Source organism: Silene latifolia, chromosome 2 (assembly GCF_048544455.1).
Source record: "Silene latifolia isolate original U9 population chromosome 2, ASM4854445v1, whole genome shotgun sequence".
In the NCBI taxonomy this organism is placed as follows: Eukaryota; Viridiplantae; Streptophyta; class Magnoliopsida; order Caryophyllales; family Caryophyllaceae; genus Silene; species Silene latifolia.
In genome coordinates, this window is record NC_133527.1 from 46,835,575 (window position 1) to 46,855,853 (window position 20,279).

The 20,279-nt window shown below is 39.5% G+C and overlaps 2 protein-coding genes and 1 non-coding gene across 3 annotated transcripts; 1 reads left to right on the forward strand and 2 right to left on the reverse strand.

Annotated features, from left to right (window-relative positions):
• Window positions 1-12,654: 12,654 nt before the first annotated feature.
• On the forward strand, window positions 12,655-16,509 carry LOC141629500 (E3 ubiquitin-protein ligase AIRP2-like). The gene is made up of 5 exons (XM_074442491.1): window positions 12,655-13,059; window positions 14,769-14,919; window positions 15,019-15,085; window positions 15,419-15,653; window positions 16,110-16,509. The coding sequence occupies exons 1-5, from the start codon at window positions 12,980-12,982 to the stop codon at window positions 16,318-16,320; spliced, it is 744 nt and encodes a 247-aa protein (XP_074298592.1). The 5' UTR covers window positions 12,655-12,979; the 3' UTR covers window positions 16,321-16,509.
• Window positions 16,510-17,119: 610 nt separating this feature from the next.
• Window positions 17,120-17,192, reverse strand: TRNAF-GAA (transfer RNA phenylalanine (anticodon GAA)). The gene has a single exon. It is a non-coding gene; the product is annotated as a tRNA-Phe (tRNA).
• A 626-nt stretch (window positions 17,193-17,818) lies between these two features.
• Window positions 17,819-20,138, reverse strand: LOC141642696 (tetraspanin-19-like). The gene is made up of 5 exons (XM_074451568.1): window positions 19,708-20,138; window positions 19,045-19,144; window positions 18,551-18,631; window positions 18,346-18,450; window positions 17,819-18,241 (listed from the first exon to the last, which is right to left on the reverse strand). The coding sequence occupies exons 1-5, from the start codon at window positions 19,851-19,853 to the stop codon at window positions 17,978-17,980; spliced, it is 696 nt and encodes a 231-aa protein (XP_074307669.1). The 5' UTR covers window positions 19,854-20,138; the 3' UTR covers window positions 17,819-17,977.
• Between the last annotated feature and the right edge of the window lie 141 nt (window positions 20,139-20,279).

Genomic DNA, 20,279 nt, shown 5'->3' on the forward strand with positions numbered 1-20,279 from the left:
TCCTGATGACACGCTCTCTGGCATGTCAATGAATGTTGACATGGATGATTTGTCCGAATTTTTTGTAGATCAACCGCCACCGGCTGCCGGTCCCACGGCACTGAACGGCAATTGGGGAAGCGGCCAGTGCAGACGGGCAATCAAAATGTCACCGTCGACTCCTCATCCCTGAAGATTTCCTCCGCTCAGATTGTGGCGGAGGGCACAAGATTGTGCAGGAAGCTGTCGAAGTGGAATGAAATAGCCGGTGCTCACATTATGGAGCAAGAGAAGCTCATGGCTGAGGCGGCTCCTGCGCTTGCACGACTTAGGGTTGAGCTTGATGCTTCTAAGCGAGAGGCCGAGAAGGCGAAGAAGGACTTCCAGGCCGCCGAAAATGATTTCCTCGCTGAGCGAAAGCTCAGGAAGGATGCTGAGAAGGCGGTCCTAGCCGAGAGGGCCAAGGTTGAGGCTGCGGAGGCTGACGCCGCTAAGTTGGGGGAGGAGCGGGACAAGCTTCAGGCTGCTTTCGACTTTGCTGTTGATAAGAGAGAAGAATGGAAGTCGCTGTATACGGCTCAGGCGAAGGCGCACAGGAGTACAAGGGCTATCCTCGCCCAGAGAAAGAAGGACATTGAGACGCTCCAAACTGACGTCATCCCTAACATGTGCGCCCAATACCGGGACCAGGCCGAAGAAGCTACCAGGGAAGTAATCAAAGAGCTCTTTCCTGAAGGCTCCTTCCCGTGGCAAAAATTTGACCAGCTGCTTGATGATAAGGCGAGGCTCTTTGGGAGGCAAAGGTGCGGAGGAGGCAGAGGCGAAGAAGGCCGCCGAGGAGGTGCGGAGAAGGCGGCCCATCTTGCCGAAAAGGTGAAGGCGGCCGGGGAGGAAGCCGAGAGGGCAAAGGCGGTGAAGCCGCCAAGTCGGCTCTGGGTCGCCCACCGATGGTGATCTTTATTCTCGCTGGCGATGGTGAGCGAAACGAGGCATAGGGAGACGGCGGTCGTCACCGGATTCACCCGGCCCTTCGAGACGATTTGTTGTTCGGGGCCAACTATTGAGCCTTTCCTCCCCGCCATCTTTTTGGCGCTCTCAATTCTTATGTCCGTAACCTTTTCTTTGTACCTTTCCTTTTTTTTGTTGAACTTTGGTAGGTAGTGTTTAGGCTATCCTTATGGGGACGGCCGTCGACTTCTTTCTTGTATTATCTGTGAACATTTTTAATAAGAGTTTGTTTATTTTGCCTCTGGCTTGGCCTAGGTCTTTATCTCATTTTCGTCTGAGTTGTCTCCTTGCGTTTTTAACATATTGAGTGCTTTTTGTTTTTACCTTCGGCCTGGCCGAGGCAGTTAGGATGCACATCTCAATTAGGCGCCTGTATCAATTAGGCATCTCTTAACCAAGTGGTTGGATATGTCCAGGTGGACTACCAGCGGGTCACTGTGCGGGGCTACGATTCCTTCGTAGTCTTTCTTTCCGATGGTTATATCGGGGACGGTGGAAGCGGGGATCGCTGTGGTGGGCACAAAGTTGATGGCTTGGTAAAGCTCATTTAGGTGTCGTTTGTGCCCATTAGCTGACCCTCCGTTCTCGTCTCCTCCGGTAACCACCTGGATCACTCCTATCCTCTGGAATACTGATTTCCTATTCGCCCCGTCGGAGCTCGTTTCCGGGGCCCCAACCACATACTTGCTGAGGGCCCCCTTTCGGATCAGCTCCTCGATGGCGTTCTTCAGATGCCGACAGTTGTCGGTCTTATGGCCGGGCTGGCCGTGGTAATCGCAAAATTGGCTTGCGTCGCCTTCCGCCCTCGTCTTGGGGGGTCTTGCCCACTTCTGCCCTTCATTCTTGCTCAGGGCGAAGATCTCGGCCGGAGACTTGACCAGGGGGGTGTGACCGCTGTACCGCTTCTGGGTGTATGATCCCGAACTCCCCGGCGCCGCCGAGTTGCATTTCTGTTAAATCTCTCAGACCGTGACCGATTCGTGTCACGGCGATCTTCATCAGCATTCTCCCGGCGGCTCTTCCTTTCTGGGTGCCCGGCCTCACTGTGGCCTACCCAAGTCTTGTGGTAATCCTCCACCTTTACGGCTCGGTCAGCCATCTTTCTGGCGGAGTCCAGATTGAGGACCTCACACTTGATCAGCTCATTTTTGAGCTCGCCTTTCGGGAGGCCTTTCATCGGTCGAAGGCCGCCGGTTCGGTGTTTAGCTCACGGATCTGCGAGCTTTGCGTCGAACCTCTTCACATAGCTTCGTAGAGACTCGTCGTCCCCCTGTCGGATAGTGAGGAGATCCGATGTCTCCACGACCCTCCTCTTGTTGCGGGCGTCGGGCTATGAAGTTATCCCTTAGGTCGGCGTAGCAAAGATATCGAACCATTAGGCGCCCCTTGTACCAACTCCGGGCCATCCCATGCGGGGTTGTTGGGAAGACTCGGCACCACACCTCATCAGCCGCTCCCATACCAACATGTAAGACTCGAAAGCCTCGGCGTGGTCGGTTGGGTCACTTTCCCCTTTGTATGACGGGGACATCGGCTTCGATTTGGTCGGCACGGAGACGTCGAGGACATAGGCACCGAGGGGTGTCTGACCACGTGTCGAATGACACGTGGCGATCGGCTCCTCGCAGCCCTAGTCCGGCTTCTCTCCCCGTGGCGGGAAGGGCTTCTTATTGTCCGACTTTGGAGAGTCGGACTTCTTTCTTCATTTCTTCGGGGGTGGCCTCGTTGCTGTCGCGACGACTCTGTCCTCCCGCGAGTGGGGGAAGGACTTTGGTCTGCCACTGGCAGCACGGGCCCCGCCGGCGTCCTAGTATGCATGGCTCCTTGTATCGCCCGGACAAGTTGTTCGGGGTCACTTTATGGGCCCTGGTCACCTGCGGGTGTGCTGCCGTCACCGTCGTTGCGGCGGGGGTGATCGGCGTATTACCCATCAGGTCCAGGAATAGCTTCAGTTTGGCTGCATCGACCACATGTCCCATGACAGTGACATGGCCGGCGGGCAGCGATATTTCTGGTATTATTGGCATCCCGTACGCCGGTTGAATTACTCGGCGGTGGGGACTCGCCGATCTCAGAATGAGGGACTGTGTCATCCTGGTAGAATGCAGTTTCGTCGCTCACAATTACTTCTTGTTGTTTTGACATCTTCTTAGCTTGTTGGGTGGGTTTTGTTTTGTGTTTTTTTTTTCTTTTTGTAAGGGATTTGACTAGCTTTTAGTATTGAGTTTCCCACAGACGGCGCCAATTGTTCCGAGTGTAATTCCGGAGCAGGATTTGTTACCACGTAAGTTTGTAGAATGATGACTTTGCTTGACTCTTCCTTTCGGCCTCTCCTGAAACAATGAACAAACTGAGGGCTCGGCTTGGCACCGAGCGAACTCACTCCGACGCTCAAGTCAGTAAACTTAAAAGGGATTAAGTTGTGTGTTACTTGGCACAAAGTATATTGTAAAGAGATAAGGGAGTTTATACCAGATTAGTGTGTTTAATTGATTATTTTCGGATCCTTTCCTCAATGAGGGTTGAGGAGTATTTATAGACTTTCACCTTTTGTCACGTAGTGGCCAAGTGGCAGAGTAGGTGGAAAGACTGTTCTACCCTCGGCCGAGGAACCCATGGCAGGCCGGCGGGCCCTGTTGACTCCATGCCGAGGGGTCTTGGATATGAGTACGCGGTAATGTCTCCCGGCTGGCTAGTTGCTTGGCCGAGACCCAAGTGACAGGCCGACAGGCTGCGTCGGCTAAGATGTCTAATACGTTGACTTGCTGTGGATATCTTTGACCTTGCTCAATATGTTGACTCGGTCAGCGGGTGCAAAATATGCCCCATCAAGTCTATTATGTTGTTTCGTAACTTTATTATGTCCACAATAAACCATCTTATTAACGTCGCTCTTTGTGTAGTGACCATCATGTTCAATGCTTACGTTTTACTCATTTATTTTCACGCATTTCACGTTTTTTTAATGATAGAATCAGACTTGTAAAAAATTGGCTAGCCTAAAAATCTACTAAAACACCAAAGGTATTTTGGACTAAGGCCCTCTTTTTTCCAGTTGACACTAGTTGAACTGAACTAAACTTGATAGTGGGGCACAGACTAAGGCCCTCTTCTTTACAGTGGCGAAGTTATCTGCAGAGGCTGAGTATCGTGCGATGGGGCTTTAACAAGTGAGTTGCTTTGGTTAAAAAGTTTTCTTGGTTCGCTTGGCATCAATCACGATTGCAATTAGTAGATTATACAACCAGTTGCATGCAGTTGTACGGTGTACAATCCGAGCTGTGTATTAAAGTTTTCGAGTTTTGTTTAAAAGAATATGAGCTATGCTGTAAAGTTTTTGAACTCACAAACTTAAACATAAAAAAAATAAACTCTCATAAAAATTACACGCACATAAGCTCGGATTAATGTATATGGTTGTACAATTCTTATTATACAACTGGTTGTATAGTAGTATTTGTGTCACGATTGTCCCATACGAATGTTTTGTGATAACTAAGCGGCATTACACATTGCACACAATCCCATGTTCCATGATCGCACCAAACATATCGAGATAGATAGTCATTTTATTCGCAAGCACAATCAAGACAACACCATTGCTACAGCTCATGTAAGAAGTAAAGAGCAGGTAGCGGATCTCTTCACTAAGGCCTTAGGAGGTGAAGCTTTCAAATACTTACAATTCAAGGTGGGCATCGGTTTGCCTAGTGCTCCAACTTGAGGGGATCATATCTTTTGTATATTATTGTTTGGTTACCTAAAGTATAGGATTGTAATTAGGTAATTTAGGTCTAGCTTGATAAGTATATATGGTGGTGCTTGTAATACGTTTTCTTTACGAGTTAATATACACAAAATTTTCAATTCGCTGTTTCGTTTATCATTACAGCATCCGTGTCCGTATCCATTATAGTATTATCTAACTAGTAACTCCTAATTCAGTTGGTATTGTTTTGTCATAAGTTGGATCATAGAATTTTGAAATCAATTAAAATAGCAGGGTACCCACCTACCAGGCTACCACTCTACCAATACCAAAGAATCAACCATGGTGGTATCTGCCTCGTTGTTTAATCTAGATATTTTTCTAGTTAAGATTAAGATAAGATATTTGAGAACACAAAATCTCATTGAAGAATGAAGACGGATACTATCCGTCACAAGCTGAAGACAGATATACTCCTCTCACAATATGCAAGTGACACTATTCATAAAGTGCTCCATTTTCCCCCACTTGCCTTATTGTGAGAGGCGCACTATCCGTCTTCAATAGTATCCGTCACAAGTAAGACCAAGTGATTTGAGTAAGGAATATTGTATTAAGCCACTTAAGATAAAGTCAATATAAACCGAAAGCAATGGACAAAGAAAGGGACTACTAAAGATGGGGACATTCGACCAAAAATACAAAAAGCTTGGATAAGCTTGTCTACCCATTTCCTTACTTTTTATTGTTTACTATCACAGGCGTATAATATATGCATGACCTCAACGCACCGCACTCAACTTTCACATACCAGTATACCACACTACTACCTAATACGAAACCACTACATCGTATTTTTGGGTTAATTTTGTAGAAGCCGATTTTATATTAATATAGTTATAAAACAAAATCAAATACTCCCTCCAATTCACAATCTCCCATTTTATTTTGTCACAAAAATTAAGGAAACACACCACCCCACCATATAATTAAATTTGGACCACACAAATACATTACCCCACCATACAATTAAATTTGGACCACATAAACATTTACCAAAAAAGGAAATATGAAAGTTATTGTAAATAACCGGAAAAAGGAAATAGGGAGGTTTATTGTGAATTGGAGGGAGTATAATCGTATTAGTGGGTAAAAGTAATTACTAAAAAAAGTTCTGTTTTCAAATCGCCGTACACAAGTATTTGTGGGTGGGTAATTGGGTAAAGGTATCCACTAATTCACTGTTCGTAAGAGATTTTTTTCTTGGTAAAACATAAGAGTAACTTAGTCATAGACAATTTCGCCATAAATTATTGTATTTTTTTTTTTTAAGTCCCAAAAATCGGGATTATACCATATCATTATGAGTAACCAAAACATCGTTTACAGCTCCCTTCAAAAAAAAAAAACATCGTTTACAGCAAAACTAGGAAGACCGCCTTCCCAAAGTTTCTTTCCCGAATAAAGACCCAGAAAGTGAGCTAAAAAGTGAGCAACACGAGAGCAATTACGATTAACAAAACGCCAAACAATATTATCCAAATTATGACTCAGCCTTCGAATCTCTTCCACGATCAAGTATAAGCTGCTCCACCCCGTCTTTCCTCCGCGTAGTATGTCGATAACTGTTTTACAGTCACTCTCCATAGTAACATGCCTGCATCCTCGTCGCACCGCTTCCTTTAGACCTTCCAACAGCGCCTATGCCTCCGCCTCCTCAACCTCAGCCGTGCCCCTTTAATTCGCAGTCATCGCCCACACCACTCCCTCATCATGGCCCTTACAAACAGTTCCCAATCCAATACCCCTCCCCTCCTTCACACCCGCATCACAGCACACAACGACCCACCCTTCAGCAATGTGAACCCGACTACCTTAGCCCCTCCTCTGTCCCTTGCTTACTACGCTGCTGCTACCACCCCCTACTCCTTCCACTCAATTGGCCATCTCCGCCAGGACATCATCTACCCTCCTAACCACCTCAAGCACATCCACTCTCCGCCCATCGAAAACCAACTTGTTCCTTGCCTCCCAAATTGCCCAACACCCCATCATGACCTTCCTCCTCTTATCCGCCCCAAACTCCCTCCACCTATCCTCCACCCACTCCCTCACCCTCTCATGCCCTTCTTCCTTCTTTATCTCCACCTCCAACCCATTCCAAATCCCTCCCACCCAACCACACCCTTTAACAAGAAGTCTCCATCTTGCTAAGACAAATCGGACACACCACATCGGCACCACGCACTCGTCTAACAATGTTTTCCTTTGTAGGAATCACCTAGTTACAAAGTTGACAAAAGAAAGTTTTTACCCTCGGCAAGACATCCGTTCCCCACACTCCCTTCCACAGCCACTTCGAGTTCGTCCAATCATACGGTCCTTGTTCTTCAACCTCCCCCTCCATAAGAGCTCGATAAGCCGAGCGAACAGTGTAATTACGGTCCTTTTCCAAAGACCAACTCCAAATATCTTCATTGTATAGGCCGATAAGACGAATATTAAGTATGATCTCTTGCTCCAAAGGTAAAAATAAAGAACGTATCTTGTGCGAATCCCAACTCCTCCCATCAGCCCGCAATAAGTCAGCCACCCTCATATCCTCACTAATATGAATTATAGTTAAAGATAAAATGAATGCGTTTATTCTATTATAAAAACATAAACTGAATAAAAGATACACTTTAAATTACAATTAGCAATAAAAAAGTTACGAAAAACATAAAGAATACGAAAAGAAGGTCTCTCGAGGTATCGTCTTTAATTTAGCGAGAGATTATTTTCCAAGGAAATATGTTACACGAGCGATTCGTGAAAATGTGAAATAATATATTCCGTAGACTTTTTACGTTGTTCTTTTTTCATACAGGATTTTACTAAATCACACATTTTACCATTAGTTTTTCTCACACTACGCTTTTGTAGAGGGTGGTACGAGGTGATCAGGAGTGACTGGGTGAGGCTGCATGACCAGAGGAAGGGTGGCAAAGGTTGAACGGTATGTAGTTGATGAGTGGCAGAAGGGCATAGGGGTGGGTTAGGAATCGGGTAGGGTACAAGGGTGGTTAAGGGTTATCAACATAAGAGTTTGGTCATCAACGTCTCAAAAATGTATGATGAGCGTTAGCAGTGATGTTGGTCATATTATGACCGATGTGGTGATGATTTAATAGTGGGTAAGATTTGAAGAGACTAGTAGTGTATGGTGGTGATAAATGATCATGCATAAAGTTAGAGAGAAACTTAGAAATGTGCGAAAAAATTAGAGGGACAAAATCGCCGAGTATGACTATGATTTAGTAAAATATGTATATGAAATATCTACACCTAGACCTGTTAAAATCTGACCCGATCCGAAAATCGACCGTAACCCGACCCGTAAATAACCCGGTTTTTTCAACCAAACCCGTTTTGATCCGTAAATAGCGGGTCAAAACCCGACCCGTAACGGGTTGACCGTTAGGTCAAGGCACTATATCTTCCTTAAAACTGATCATGTCAAATAGGTATTGACTTATAAAATTTTACGTAAAGATATGTATCTATACGGAATGCTACGTCATCACCTCGAACCTTATGCCACGTCATCACATTAAAGTGTCTGTCACGCCGTCACTTTCACCATATTACGTCGATCCATATTCTACATCAGCATTGCCACGTCATCATTTCAGGCGACATGCCACATCATTACCTTGAAGTGTGTGCCACGCCATTACTTTCACCGTGTTACATGGAACCGACATTCCACGTCGTCATCGCCACGTCATCACCTCGATGACATGCCACATCATCACTTTGAAGTGTGTGCCACACTGTTACTTTCATCGTATTACGTGGAACCATACTCCGCGTCAGCACTGCCCCCTCATCACCTCGGATCACATGCCACATCATCATTGTCATCTTATTTGAGACTCATTATCGTACTTAGCGAGTTAATGAGGGTAATGATGATGATGACAAGGTGGTGGTGGCGATAATGGTGACAATTAATTAGTTGACTAACACGAGCAAGCTGAGACAAAACGTATAAATGGTAGAAATTACGATATAAAAGAAGTTTTAAAAAACGACAAAAAAAATGTTGATCGACCCATTTTTTTTTACCCGAACCCGACCCGAAACCCGTATCAATCCGTTTGTATAACAGTGTGATAATGAATATATTAAGCAAAAAATGTTTAATCTTACTAATATGTGTATAAGAATAATTAGTAAGATTAATTATGTGTATAAGTAAAATTAAAGAAAATGATTTTTTTTAAAAAGACGTTAATCTGACCCGTTCTGACCCTAAACTCGACCCGTAGAAAACCGTATTTTTCAAACCCGAAATAGACCTGGCCTGTATTTTACCCGAACCTGAAATAACCGAACCCGTAACCCGCCCGTTTGACCCGTTTGACAGGTCTATCAGACTACACCCATTTTTTTTGTGAGTAGATCTCCTTGAAAGCGGTTTTATCTGAAGACCAGAAAACGTCAACATATTTCATCGAAAGTACTCCCTCCATTTCGGTCAATTGTTGTCCTTTGGTTTTTGCAAGGAAAGAGAACGGGCGGAATTACTTTTTCACATACGAATTTTACTCATTCACATACATTTTTTTCATAAAGTTTCCGTATATTACCCTTTTCCAAAACCTAATCAAAACAAACATCTTTCTCTAATATTGAATCTAATTACCTTAAAACTTAAACAATAGATTATAATTCTCTAACTAGTTTTGTGACCCGTGCAATGCACAGATCATATCTGTTTAATGTTGAAATCTTTTTACCTCATGTGAAAAAATGTATAGTATTTCAGTTAAGGTCACCATTCTGGACGCGTGTTTGTAAACTGTACATTTAGAAAACAATCTAATCGTAAAGGTGTTTCATGGGACTACCCACGATAAGTCAAAGCGATCACAAATGAGCCCATATACAAGCACTTGCTATTTCATTATGATAAAATGACATGCTTAAAAATGTCCGTTTAAAAAAATGACTTATCAAATATAATCAGAACTCAAATATATATTAAAGTAATTATTTTTAAATTCGTAAATACTCATTTGTGACGAATAGTATCCGTCACAAAATTGTGACAAGTCAAATAAAACCCGCGTGAATAGATGAAGACCAATAATTTGTAACTCCCTAGACACTCTATTTTTGTCTTATCTATCTCTATGGGAGATATTTGACCCGTCACAAACTTGTGACGGATATACCCGTTACAAGAATAACTAAATTGGATTAGTTCATTGCTGATCCCTCCAATTAATTGTTAATCGCTACTTTTCACATGTATTTGCTTGGTTCGTTGTTTTACAAGTTAGTCTCTGAAAATTATAAACATTAAATTAATTACACTCATATTCAAGCAATCAATCTCAATATTTTGCATTATGTGTGACTTAGTTAGCTAATGTTCTTTTTTTTATTACTCTCTTAGTTAATGCCTTTTGTCATTCTATGATCCCAGCCATTCCCCCCTCCTTGTTCAAAAATCAAACCATTTATTACCTACAGAGTATCTTTTTCCCTACACATTCTCTTCAACTATGGTATACTAACAAATGAGTAGGCTAAAGTTGGCATGTCTATATTATTCTAGTATCCAAACAAATGGTTAAGGCTGACGTATCACTTATGTATTAATTCTATCCGGACTCATTAAAAACACTTCACCAATTAGATATTATAGACATTGGGTCCTTTAATTGTCGTTTACGAAATAAGTTGTAAATATAAATGACAAATAATAAATAAAGTTTAAAAAAGAGTGAACGGATAACAAAATATGACACTTGCTAGTTAGTAACTAAAATTAAAGTCTACAACAATTAGAAAACAGTTTACAAACACGATTCTATCCTACCATTGTTTACAATATGACACTTGCTAGTTATAAAAACAACACTAAATAGATAGTATTCCGCATAACATAAATATTATAGGCCAATAAGTTTTGATCGACGAATTCCTTTCCACCACACCATTGTGCCATCATGCTCTTTTTACTTAACCACCTCAAAAAACAACAAACCTTTCACTAAATAGACATTAAATACCCATGAAATACGTAAACGAAAAACAATATATATGACCATGTCCTATTAGATGTTAAAGAGGAAAAACCAAATCTTTTGCCGTAAGTGAGGAAGTATTGGGATTGAAGAGAATAATTAGTAATGAGTACCATTTTCTACCGTTTGAAAATAACGCAGGCATCGTTGTTGTGTTCCTAAAATTCTCGACATTCAGTATCTCCAATGATCATCGTTGGCATATATTGATTTTTCTCCAACTCTGCAAAAACAAACGGAAAAATAATTAAAATTAAGTCTACAATAATTGAGCAAGAGTATACACTTCTCAAATATCGTTAAATCTATACATACAATAAAATTTTAATTTGAATAACTAAATATGAACATAGGGTAAGAGGTAGTAGGAGATCAGTTGTAAAGTGGGAGATTGGAGCACTTAGGGTGAAAATAGGTGATCAGAGATAGATTTAAAAGGACAAAAATATGCGTTACATGCAAGAGGAATTGATGGGGTGGGTAATTAATGGCAATAATAACATTAATTAGTAAAATGATGGTGACTTAACAGTTTTAAGTAAGAAGAAGATGATACATTTCTTAGATATTAAAGCTTTAAATTGAACATAATTACGTAGATTAGATGACTTTGAATTGAATGATGATATATGGTCTTTTGGAGTGATATTGTCCACATGGCAACCGTGTCATTTGTAAATCAAATGTGGCATTGCGTTAATCAGACGTGGCATTTTACAATTACACGTGGCTTTGTTGACGTGGACTTTATGAGCCATTTTAGTTTAGGTTTTTAATAGTATTTTATAGATTAGTGAATTAATGTTGTTTATTAGCGATAATTAAGTACGTTTTATTGACAATGTTAAGTTTAATTTTTACTAAAATTAATATGGGTATGTGTGGTTGTTAAGGGGGATGGTCGTCGTTGGGTTTGTCGGGGTGGTCGGCATCAGGTTTGAGGGCTGGGGTGGTCGGCGTTGGGGTTGTGGGCTGCGGTTGTCAGATGGGACGGGGAGTTGAACGGAGGTCTGGGGTTGTCAAATCAGACCGGTTGTCGACGGTGGGTAAGGGAGTTGTCGACGTCGGGGTTGGCTTGGAAATGGATTATGAACGAAGGTTAGGTGGTGATGGGGTTTGTCGACGTCGAGTTTAACGGAGTGATGCCATGCGTGTAAGTTGTAACGTGTGGTTGTTTTGTTTTGATTTTTCTTTTTCTTTTTTCTTTTTTTTATATTTTATTTAGTTTTTTCTTTTTTAAGTTATATATACTCTCTCAATAAGCGGAGTTGGTGGCTGGCCGGAGTTGGTGAACGGAGGTGGTGAAGGGAGATGAAAGAAGTGAGAAAAAAAAATCAATTGGGTGAATGATAAAAAAAATGACAAGGATAGTATGGTAAAAATCGTATGTGAAAGAGTAAAATCCGTATGTGAAAAAGTACGTCCCTTACTAAATGACAAGTGGGCCAAATTGAGTGTGAATGATCAAATTATTCATCAAGTTCATTCTTAAAATAGAAAGGAAAACAATTGACTGTGTCACTCTAAAATGGAATAGGACAACAAATAACCAGAACAAAGACAGTAATAAATTGATAAAATGTTATAACGAAAATTATCAGTTTTTATCAAAAGCCTAATGGTAACATTTTATCAACCAACTAATGCCAATATTTTGTCCTTCTTAATTTCAGACAAAAATAGTCGTTTTGAAACAAATTTGCCTTTTTTTAAGTACAGTATTTATGAAAAATCAGACATCGTTTGGATGATTTATTACAAATATCATGTAGCGGTCTAATGCGACCCCCACCACCTCTATCTTGATTACATTGGGATTTGGGAAGACCCAACACATAAAAGAAACAACCCAAAACAACATAAAGTAGTTGAAAAGAAGAACCCAGAAAAACAAAAATGCAAAAACCTCTTCTCTTCTCTTAAGAGATAAGATTAAACCTCCTTCATATTCTAGAGATAGAGAGAGAAACTATGATGTTATCTGTATGTAATTATCTTCTTTCTGTTTGAATTATATGCTCATGTTATGCAAACCCAAGTTTTTTAGGAATTCTGGGTGAAAAGATTGAAACTTTGATTATTTGGGTACCAAAATTCAATCAATTTATTAATTGATTGGGTTTTATTTATAATAATACAATACAATTTGAAGGTGGTAACTTTGTTATTATACGAGGGTAAAAAAAGGGTTAATATTTAAGACATGTATGTTGATTCTATGCGAAAGTCCTTCAAGGATTCTCTCAAAGTTCTTGAAGCTGATATTCAGCATGCTAATACTTTGTAAGCTTATAAAACCCTCCTTTTTTACTTTTTATTTCCATTATTTTTTAACCTCTTTTCAGAATTGCTTAGTTTTGAATGCTAATTTTCACTTTTGGTTATTTGGAAACAGCTTCTATGTGTTGCTAACACATGGGTAAGGCTGCGTATATCTGACCTTCCTACCCCGCAATTTAAAGGAGCCATTGTGACAACAGGGACCTGGGGTTATGCTGTTGTTGTAGTCAGTTTGTGAAAAAATGATGTGAAATTGCCTTCTAGGATTCCTGTTTTGTGCCAATTTTGCTGATTATGAGTTATTTTGGTTGTAAGTTATGCCATAAGTTTTGGTATTTTTTATGAGTTTATTTAGCTGTAATATGATGATGTCCACCTCCTCTTTTTGGGTCTTTCTCTCGATCCTTCTCTTCTAATATATCATTAAAGTAACATTTATTCTACCTTCCTAGTTGACATTTGTGCAATAAAAATATGGGTTATTTCATAACAATAATCCATCCTATTGGTGGTCTGCAACAATCACTTCATCCTATCAATAATCCCAATTAAATCCATCCTAAGCACCATACCTTCTAATAACGAACCAGATGATATTTTTTTAAGTTTATATTGCAATATTTGATAGTTTTTGGACAACCTAGCTGGTATATCTAAAGTTTATGTGTAATATTTTCAAGTTATGAATCTAGAACTTGGTTTACTTGATACACATAAACACCACAAAATATCAGTTGGTTCGTTATTAGAAGGTATGGTGTTTAGGTTGGATTTAATTGGGATTATTGATAGGATGGAGTGATTATTGCAGACCACCAATAGGATGGATTATTGTTATGAAATAACCCTAAAAATAAACATTAGTTTACGCTTTGTGAGAGAAGGTTGAAACGGGGTGAGAGGAGATTGGAAGGTGAAGGTCGGTAGCACTCGTCATGATATGATTGTTGTTAGCAAATGGACTTTTTGTGAGAGAGGATAGGTAACTAAATCATTGTGGTGAAAGTAAAGGTTGGGGTATTGATGAGGTGTGATTTTTAAATCACAAATTATAGAATAAGACCGTCATAGGACGACCCTTTGATTGGATACACACTCATTTGACATACAAAGAACCGTTGTACAGTGTATAACTTATAAGAGTCTTAGACAATAGCTGTTCTTAAATTGTTTGTGCCTTTGCGGTAGGTTGAGGAATTGAGGGTACGATTGGTGAATATGATGTCAGGATGGTTTAGTTTTGAAGTTAATAATTATGGGTTGAGCTAATTTAAAGCTAATTGTATGGGTATAATGATGTAGCAATTTGACTAATTTAAATGTTCATTAGTTTGTTATATTATGCGCTGTACTTTGGATGTCGAAACCCTATTGAAGCAATAAGGGTTTCCAGTTTTGAGGCCTATCATTACATTTAGGCCGCACTATATTTGGTATGATTTTTTGCAACATTGTGGGTTAGTGAAGCTCTAAAGGGTTTATAACCAAAATTTGTAAGGGTCTCTTGTCCTGTCTAGGGTTCTATTTTGCTAGTCGCATAGTGACAATGCTAAGTGGTTAAATTAGGTTGCTCCTTGATCTTTCCTTAAATTGTGAACTTATATGAAGCTTTCAACTTCACGAGTTTTCGCCCATCTCTGGAATATGTGATGTCGTACCATTTTTGTTGTCTTTGTCGTGGCCTTATTTGATTTATTTATTTTATCTTGTAGGGCATCTGAGCTTTCTAGAGAATACGATGGTGCGTGCCTTCAAATGAGAATGTCCTATGCTCCTGCTGCTCACTTCTTGCTTTTCTTGGTACAGTGGACTGATTGTAACCTGGCGGGAGCTTTGGGCTTATTGAGAATTCTAATCTATAAGGCAAATACTTATCTACATATTCCTATTCACATAATTGATGTCCAGCAGGTTTTTAATCTGTGATCTTTGCCAATTATAATCCGTTTTCTTCATCTTCAGGTCTATGTTGATGGCACCACTACCATGTCAACACATGAAAGGAAAGCAAGTATTCGAGAGTTTTATGGTAATGGCCTAATACATACTCCTACCATCTTGTTTATATTTTTTTCTTTTAACTATGGTGATCGATTAAGGTGAATTTACACCAGCAACTTTAACAGTATGATAATTCTGACCTTTATGTAAATGATAATCTGTAAATAATTTTTCTGATAAATAAAATAAGTCTTGCCTTCATCTATGTACATGTAGGAAATTAATTGTCAAAGCTGACATATGTTGTCCATTAAAGTCAAGAGGACAATAAAAATGGGATGAAGAAATCAATCTTTTATGTGATGGTGTTGTGTCATGTCTTTATATTTCAGTTATTGATATATGCTCTTGTTGTGGGCAGCGGTAATTTTTCCATCCCTATTACAACTTGAAAATGGTATTACTGATACAGAAGATAGAAAACAGAAAGCTATTTGCATGGAGAAATATCATAAAAGAGACGAGGAGGAATGTATTCAGTTCTCTGATGAGGACATTGAAAGAGAAGAAGAGTGTGATATTTGTATGGAGAATTGTAGTAAAATTGTGCTACCTAATTGCAACCATGTCATGTGCCTGAAGTGCTATCGAGACTGGTAAATTCTTTCATCCATGTTGATTTTTGTTTGCCTATTGCCTTTCTGCTTGCCTGTCAATTGGGTTGATTGATCTCATTAGAGTCCAAAACATCTTTATAGCAGTCCGCCAATCTGGTACATGTCGAAAGTGAATTCCCACAGTCCTATCATTTGATATCACGTGGATATATCCGATTTGTAGTATATTTGTATTATATCTGATTGGGATAACAGGAGAATATTGTTTCTAAGAGCAACTTGTACCATATTTGTAGGCAGGTTGGCCGCATTTATGGTGCGACAATTGAAATCAGAAATCAGACTGTGTAAGACCATTATCTAGACAAAAGCTATGACATTTAAATGTTTGCATTCAACTTGCCTTAATTTTGATCTTCCTCATGCTTGGTGAATTCGGTTATCTTGCCTTGATGTTCTATTGTGCTTATTGAGCTCTCTTGTCGTGTGTTTTAGGTGGTCACGGTCACAGTCTTGCCCTTTCTGCCGAGATAGTCTCAAGAGGGTAAACTCGGGTGATCTCTGGGTGTACACTGATAATAATGACGTGGTGGATATGAAGACATTAACGAGGGAGAATCTTAGGAGGCTGTTCATGTATATAGACAAGTTGCCCTTGATTGTTCATGAATCTTTATTTGACGCCTATGACTCCCACCTGAAATAACATCGACTCTGAACCCACAGTAGATTAGTTAGAGATGCGATTGATTTTGATCTTTTGCATCGTCATGTCGGAAATTGCTGCCTTAACTACGGTAGGCAGGAATAAAGGATATGTGTTTCAAAAATTGGTACTCCGTATTTACGAAAATATGTACATGCTTGTACAGCTTTGTCAATCCAAAGAAAAAAAGGATCTTAAACAACCGCATTGCCTTGTTAACTCCGTTTTCTTCTGTGATTGTTATGTGCTCTGCGGGGAGTTCATCTATCCATATAATTGTGCCCCATCTACTGTGTTCATATACTAATTTACTGACATACTATTCCATGATTTAATCAAAAATCACTTGAATATGAAGATATTTAAAGAAATAATGTGGCAAATTGTAAAGAAAAGGTCCAACTCATATACGTAGGCCTACATCCACCTTGCTTGCATAACGAAGTTGCGAGCCCTCTTATTAAAGACGTACTTCGTAACAGTTACTATCCCTACCATTTGTTAGTGGATCCTATGGAGTGTGTTCTAATTCTAATGATGTTTGTGTTAAGCTTTTGATCAATGTAATAGTTATAGTCGGCTCGCATGTTACCCATTTACGGTGATTCTCAATATTTGTTTTGAAAGAAAAGCAAAATAGCAAAGTACACATCTTTAAAACAGTAACTATACAAAGGTTTAGCAATTTGAATATCCAATGATTAGTTGAACAATAATATGGTGCCAATTGAAACAATTTAATTCGAAAATCATTCACTTGAAACGTTAAAAAAGTTAAAAAAAAAAAAAAAATTTGAAATGCGGTGAGCGTGGATCGAACACGCGACCTTCAGATCTTCAGTCTGACGCTCTCCCAACTGAGCTATCCCCGCTTGTTATAAAATTAGCATTTGTAATATACCTATACCGAAAGAACTTACAAAAAAAGAGCAACGTGCCTCCCTCCCTCTATCCGGAAACAACAATCTTTCATAGTAGCATTACATTATAGTCGAACATTTTACAAATCCCAGCATTGAATTTTTTGGTTATGAATGATGGGCATTGTTTGAGTTGGATTAATTGCGTGAATTTGTTGGTTTTGTATTGTGTTGTTGATTGTGCGAATTTAGTGAATGGATATATGATTGGATTTGTTGATTTAATTTAATCTTAATATCTTATATCTTATACTTCCCATTGGTGGTCTTCCTTTGTACTTATCAGTCTATAAACCATGTTTGATATGTTTTTGTTATTATGAATGATGGACATTGCTTTCGTACAATCGTTAATAGTTTCGAATATCAATCAATCAATCTGGCATGAATCCATTATTAATTGTTGTGTCTAAAGCTTCATGTTCACCATCTCCAACACCATTGAGATATCAAGGAGTTGATGGAATCAACATGGGTGTGTCCAAGTATCAACTCTCTATTTTATGAAAAAAAAAAGTTCTTGTTTCAGACTGACATGCGATATAACATAGCTTATAGTTCGATACAGCAAGAAAAAATTCACAACATAACTGCAATATAGCTGCTGAAAAACTCACAATACTGGTAACATTCTGGTACAACTTGTACATCACAGCTCGATAAAAAAAGATATTTTGAAGACAAAATTACTCAAGTTTTTTTTATGGTGTAAATATTACAACTTTGTGCTTACGATTTCAAGGATGGATAGGTGGATATCCAGCAGTACCTGTACCACCACCACCACCAAACATTGACCAAATTCCTTTCTCTGAATGGGGCTTGTATGGATCTTTGTCCAGTAAAGCATCGCCAAGCACGTGTGTTTGGGGCGGATATTGTGGGTGACCGAGAACATATGGAGCACCAACCGGGACTTGATCATCGTATTCATGCTCGAGGAGGGATCGATGGTTATGGTGCATTGTTCTTAGTACCATGGCTAGTATGAATGAAACCACCTGCAATTTTGGAAGATAACATCATATTATTAACTGATGTCGATCAAATGATAATAACTTCGCATTATAATAGACTTCTTCGTTATCATTGTATCAGTCATAACCTGAGAGAATAACATCAAGATGGCTAAGAAACTGAAGACTTGTTCATTATCATCCGCGAAATCAACAAAATCATCAAACCTGTGCGTAGGATCCTTTGGAAAGTCCTGTGGATACAATTGAAGAAATTTGTTGTCATGGAGATGGAGTATACAAAAAATATACAATGTCGAGTAACTTAAGTTGAGTAAAATGTGGAAAATGTACCTTATCCCAGTCGTCATTTAGGAAGACATCTGCTGCGACTAGAATTTCAGCCAAAAGAAGCAAGAACACTGCCAGTATATACTGTTGGATTCATAATTAAGTTTCAAAACAAACATTATGTACTTCTGTGTATATTAAATGACTAATAGATAGTCTTGGACAGTTGGACGAGCGTATCGTTATCACCCCAGTGGCTCAAATGCTTTCTTATATAGTCATATAAGAAAGCAAGGGAATCGGATGTATGCAACATTTCTTGTGTATTGAAACACACAGATTTGCAGAAATGCAGGAGTTGAGAGACTATTTCCGAATGACCCAAGTGGAGTACAAAGAATAAATATTTGGCTCAGCATAGAGTCATAGACTACACATAAGAGTTAGAGGTCGTTACCAATTTAATACTATACTCAAAATTAAAGAGAGTGACGCTATCTCATTTTCCTGAAAAGAAAAGAAAAGAAAAGAATGGTGAGTCGTAGTTAAAAGGATACCAAAGAAATTAGACAGTTATTCCCTCTCCATACTGCTGCGTGGCCTATGAATGCTGTGACACAAAAAATGGCCCCTGTACCCACACACGCCCATAGAAACCTGCAATATTTGTTCAAGTATTGCCTCAGCTTAAATTCCAAAGGTTTATTTAAATGATGAGAGTTAGTAATGCCGCCTTCACTTAAAAGAAAGTCAAAACATCTTTAACTAACTAATTTTATACAAGTATTTTTAATCGCTTAGGAGAGTCAAAACATGACTTATCAAGGTTTTGAAAGCTGCCCAGTATTTTAGCTTGACCGCATTTAATTACAGAGATTAGGCTACTAGCCTAGTACAACCATATACTGCGACCATGACCAGAAAAGATTTAATTTTGTGCCTAGTGCCTACATGCTAAATTTGCTAACCCTTGTGTTGACGCTGCCTACAATAATTAAGAAACTGTGATTATTGTAAGTCCTAGTTTTGAAGAGGGACCGATAACTCATATTAGTGCTTGACACGTTAAATTTGAATGTTATCGAGTCAACGCTTGGCAAAAAACAACACATATACAATGATCTTACGTAATAAAACTGCCATTACTAGAAACGTACACTATACAATGATCTTACGTAATAAATTGTTGATTTGAATAAAGGAGAAGAAAGAAGAAGTACCATGGGAGATGATGCTTTTGGTAATCACGTAGACAAACAACGGTGATCCAAACAGAGTACAAAAGAATTGCAATGCCAGCCATTAGCATGATTGAATTTGCTAGTTTCAGTGTTGTTCTAATGCAATTTCTTGAAGATCTATCCATTCTCACAACCCGTAGAAATTTTGTTAATGCAAATGTGCAAATGTGCAAATGTGTTATGATGTGTACCCTAAAGGTCAACTATATAACTTGTTTGTGAATAATGATAAATGTATTATTGTGCATACAAGTATATATAGGGGTGTAATAACACTTAGGCTAAATATTGTTCTAATACGATTTATTTGCTGTGTAAACTTAGTTATGATGCTGACGGGTTTTGAACACAGGTATATATGTATTGCCGACTTTATGGAACAGGCTAGAGGACATTATTTCATGAGGTTGATAGCTTTTAGCTCTATTACTGCACATAAGCTGATAGTTTCTGTGGCTTCTTGGAAGTTTCGTCACTTCTGTTTTCTTCTTGACGCACCACAGGAAATTTCCAAGGCATCTGCCTTTCACATTCATTTTGGATTATTTTAT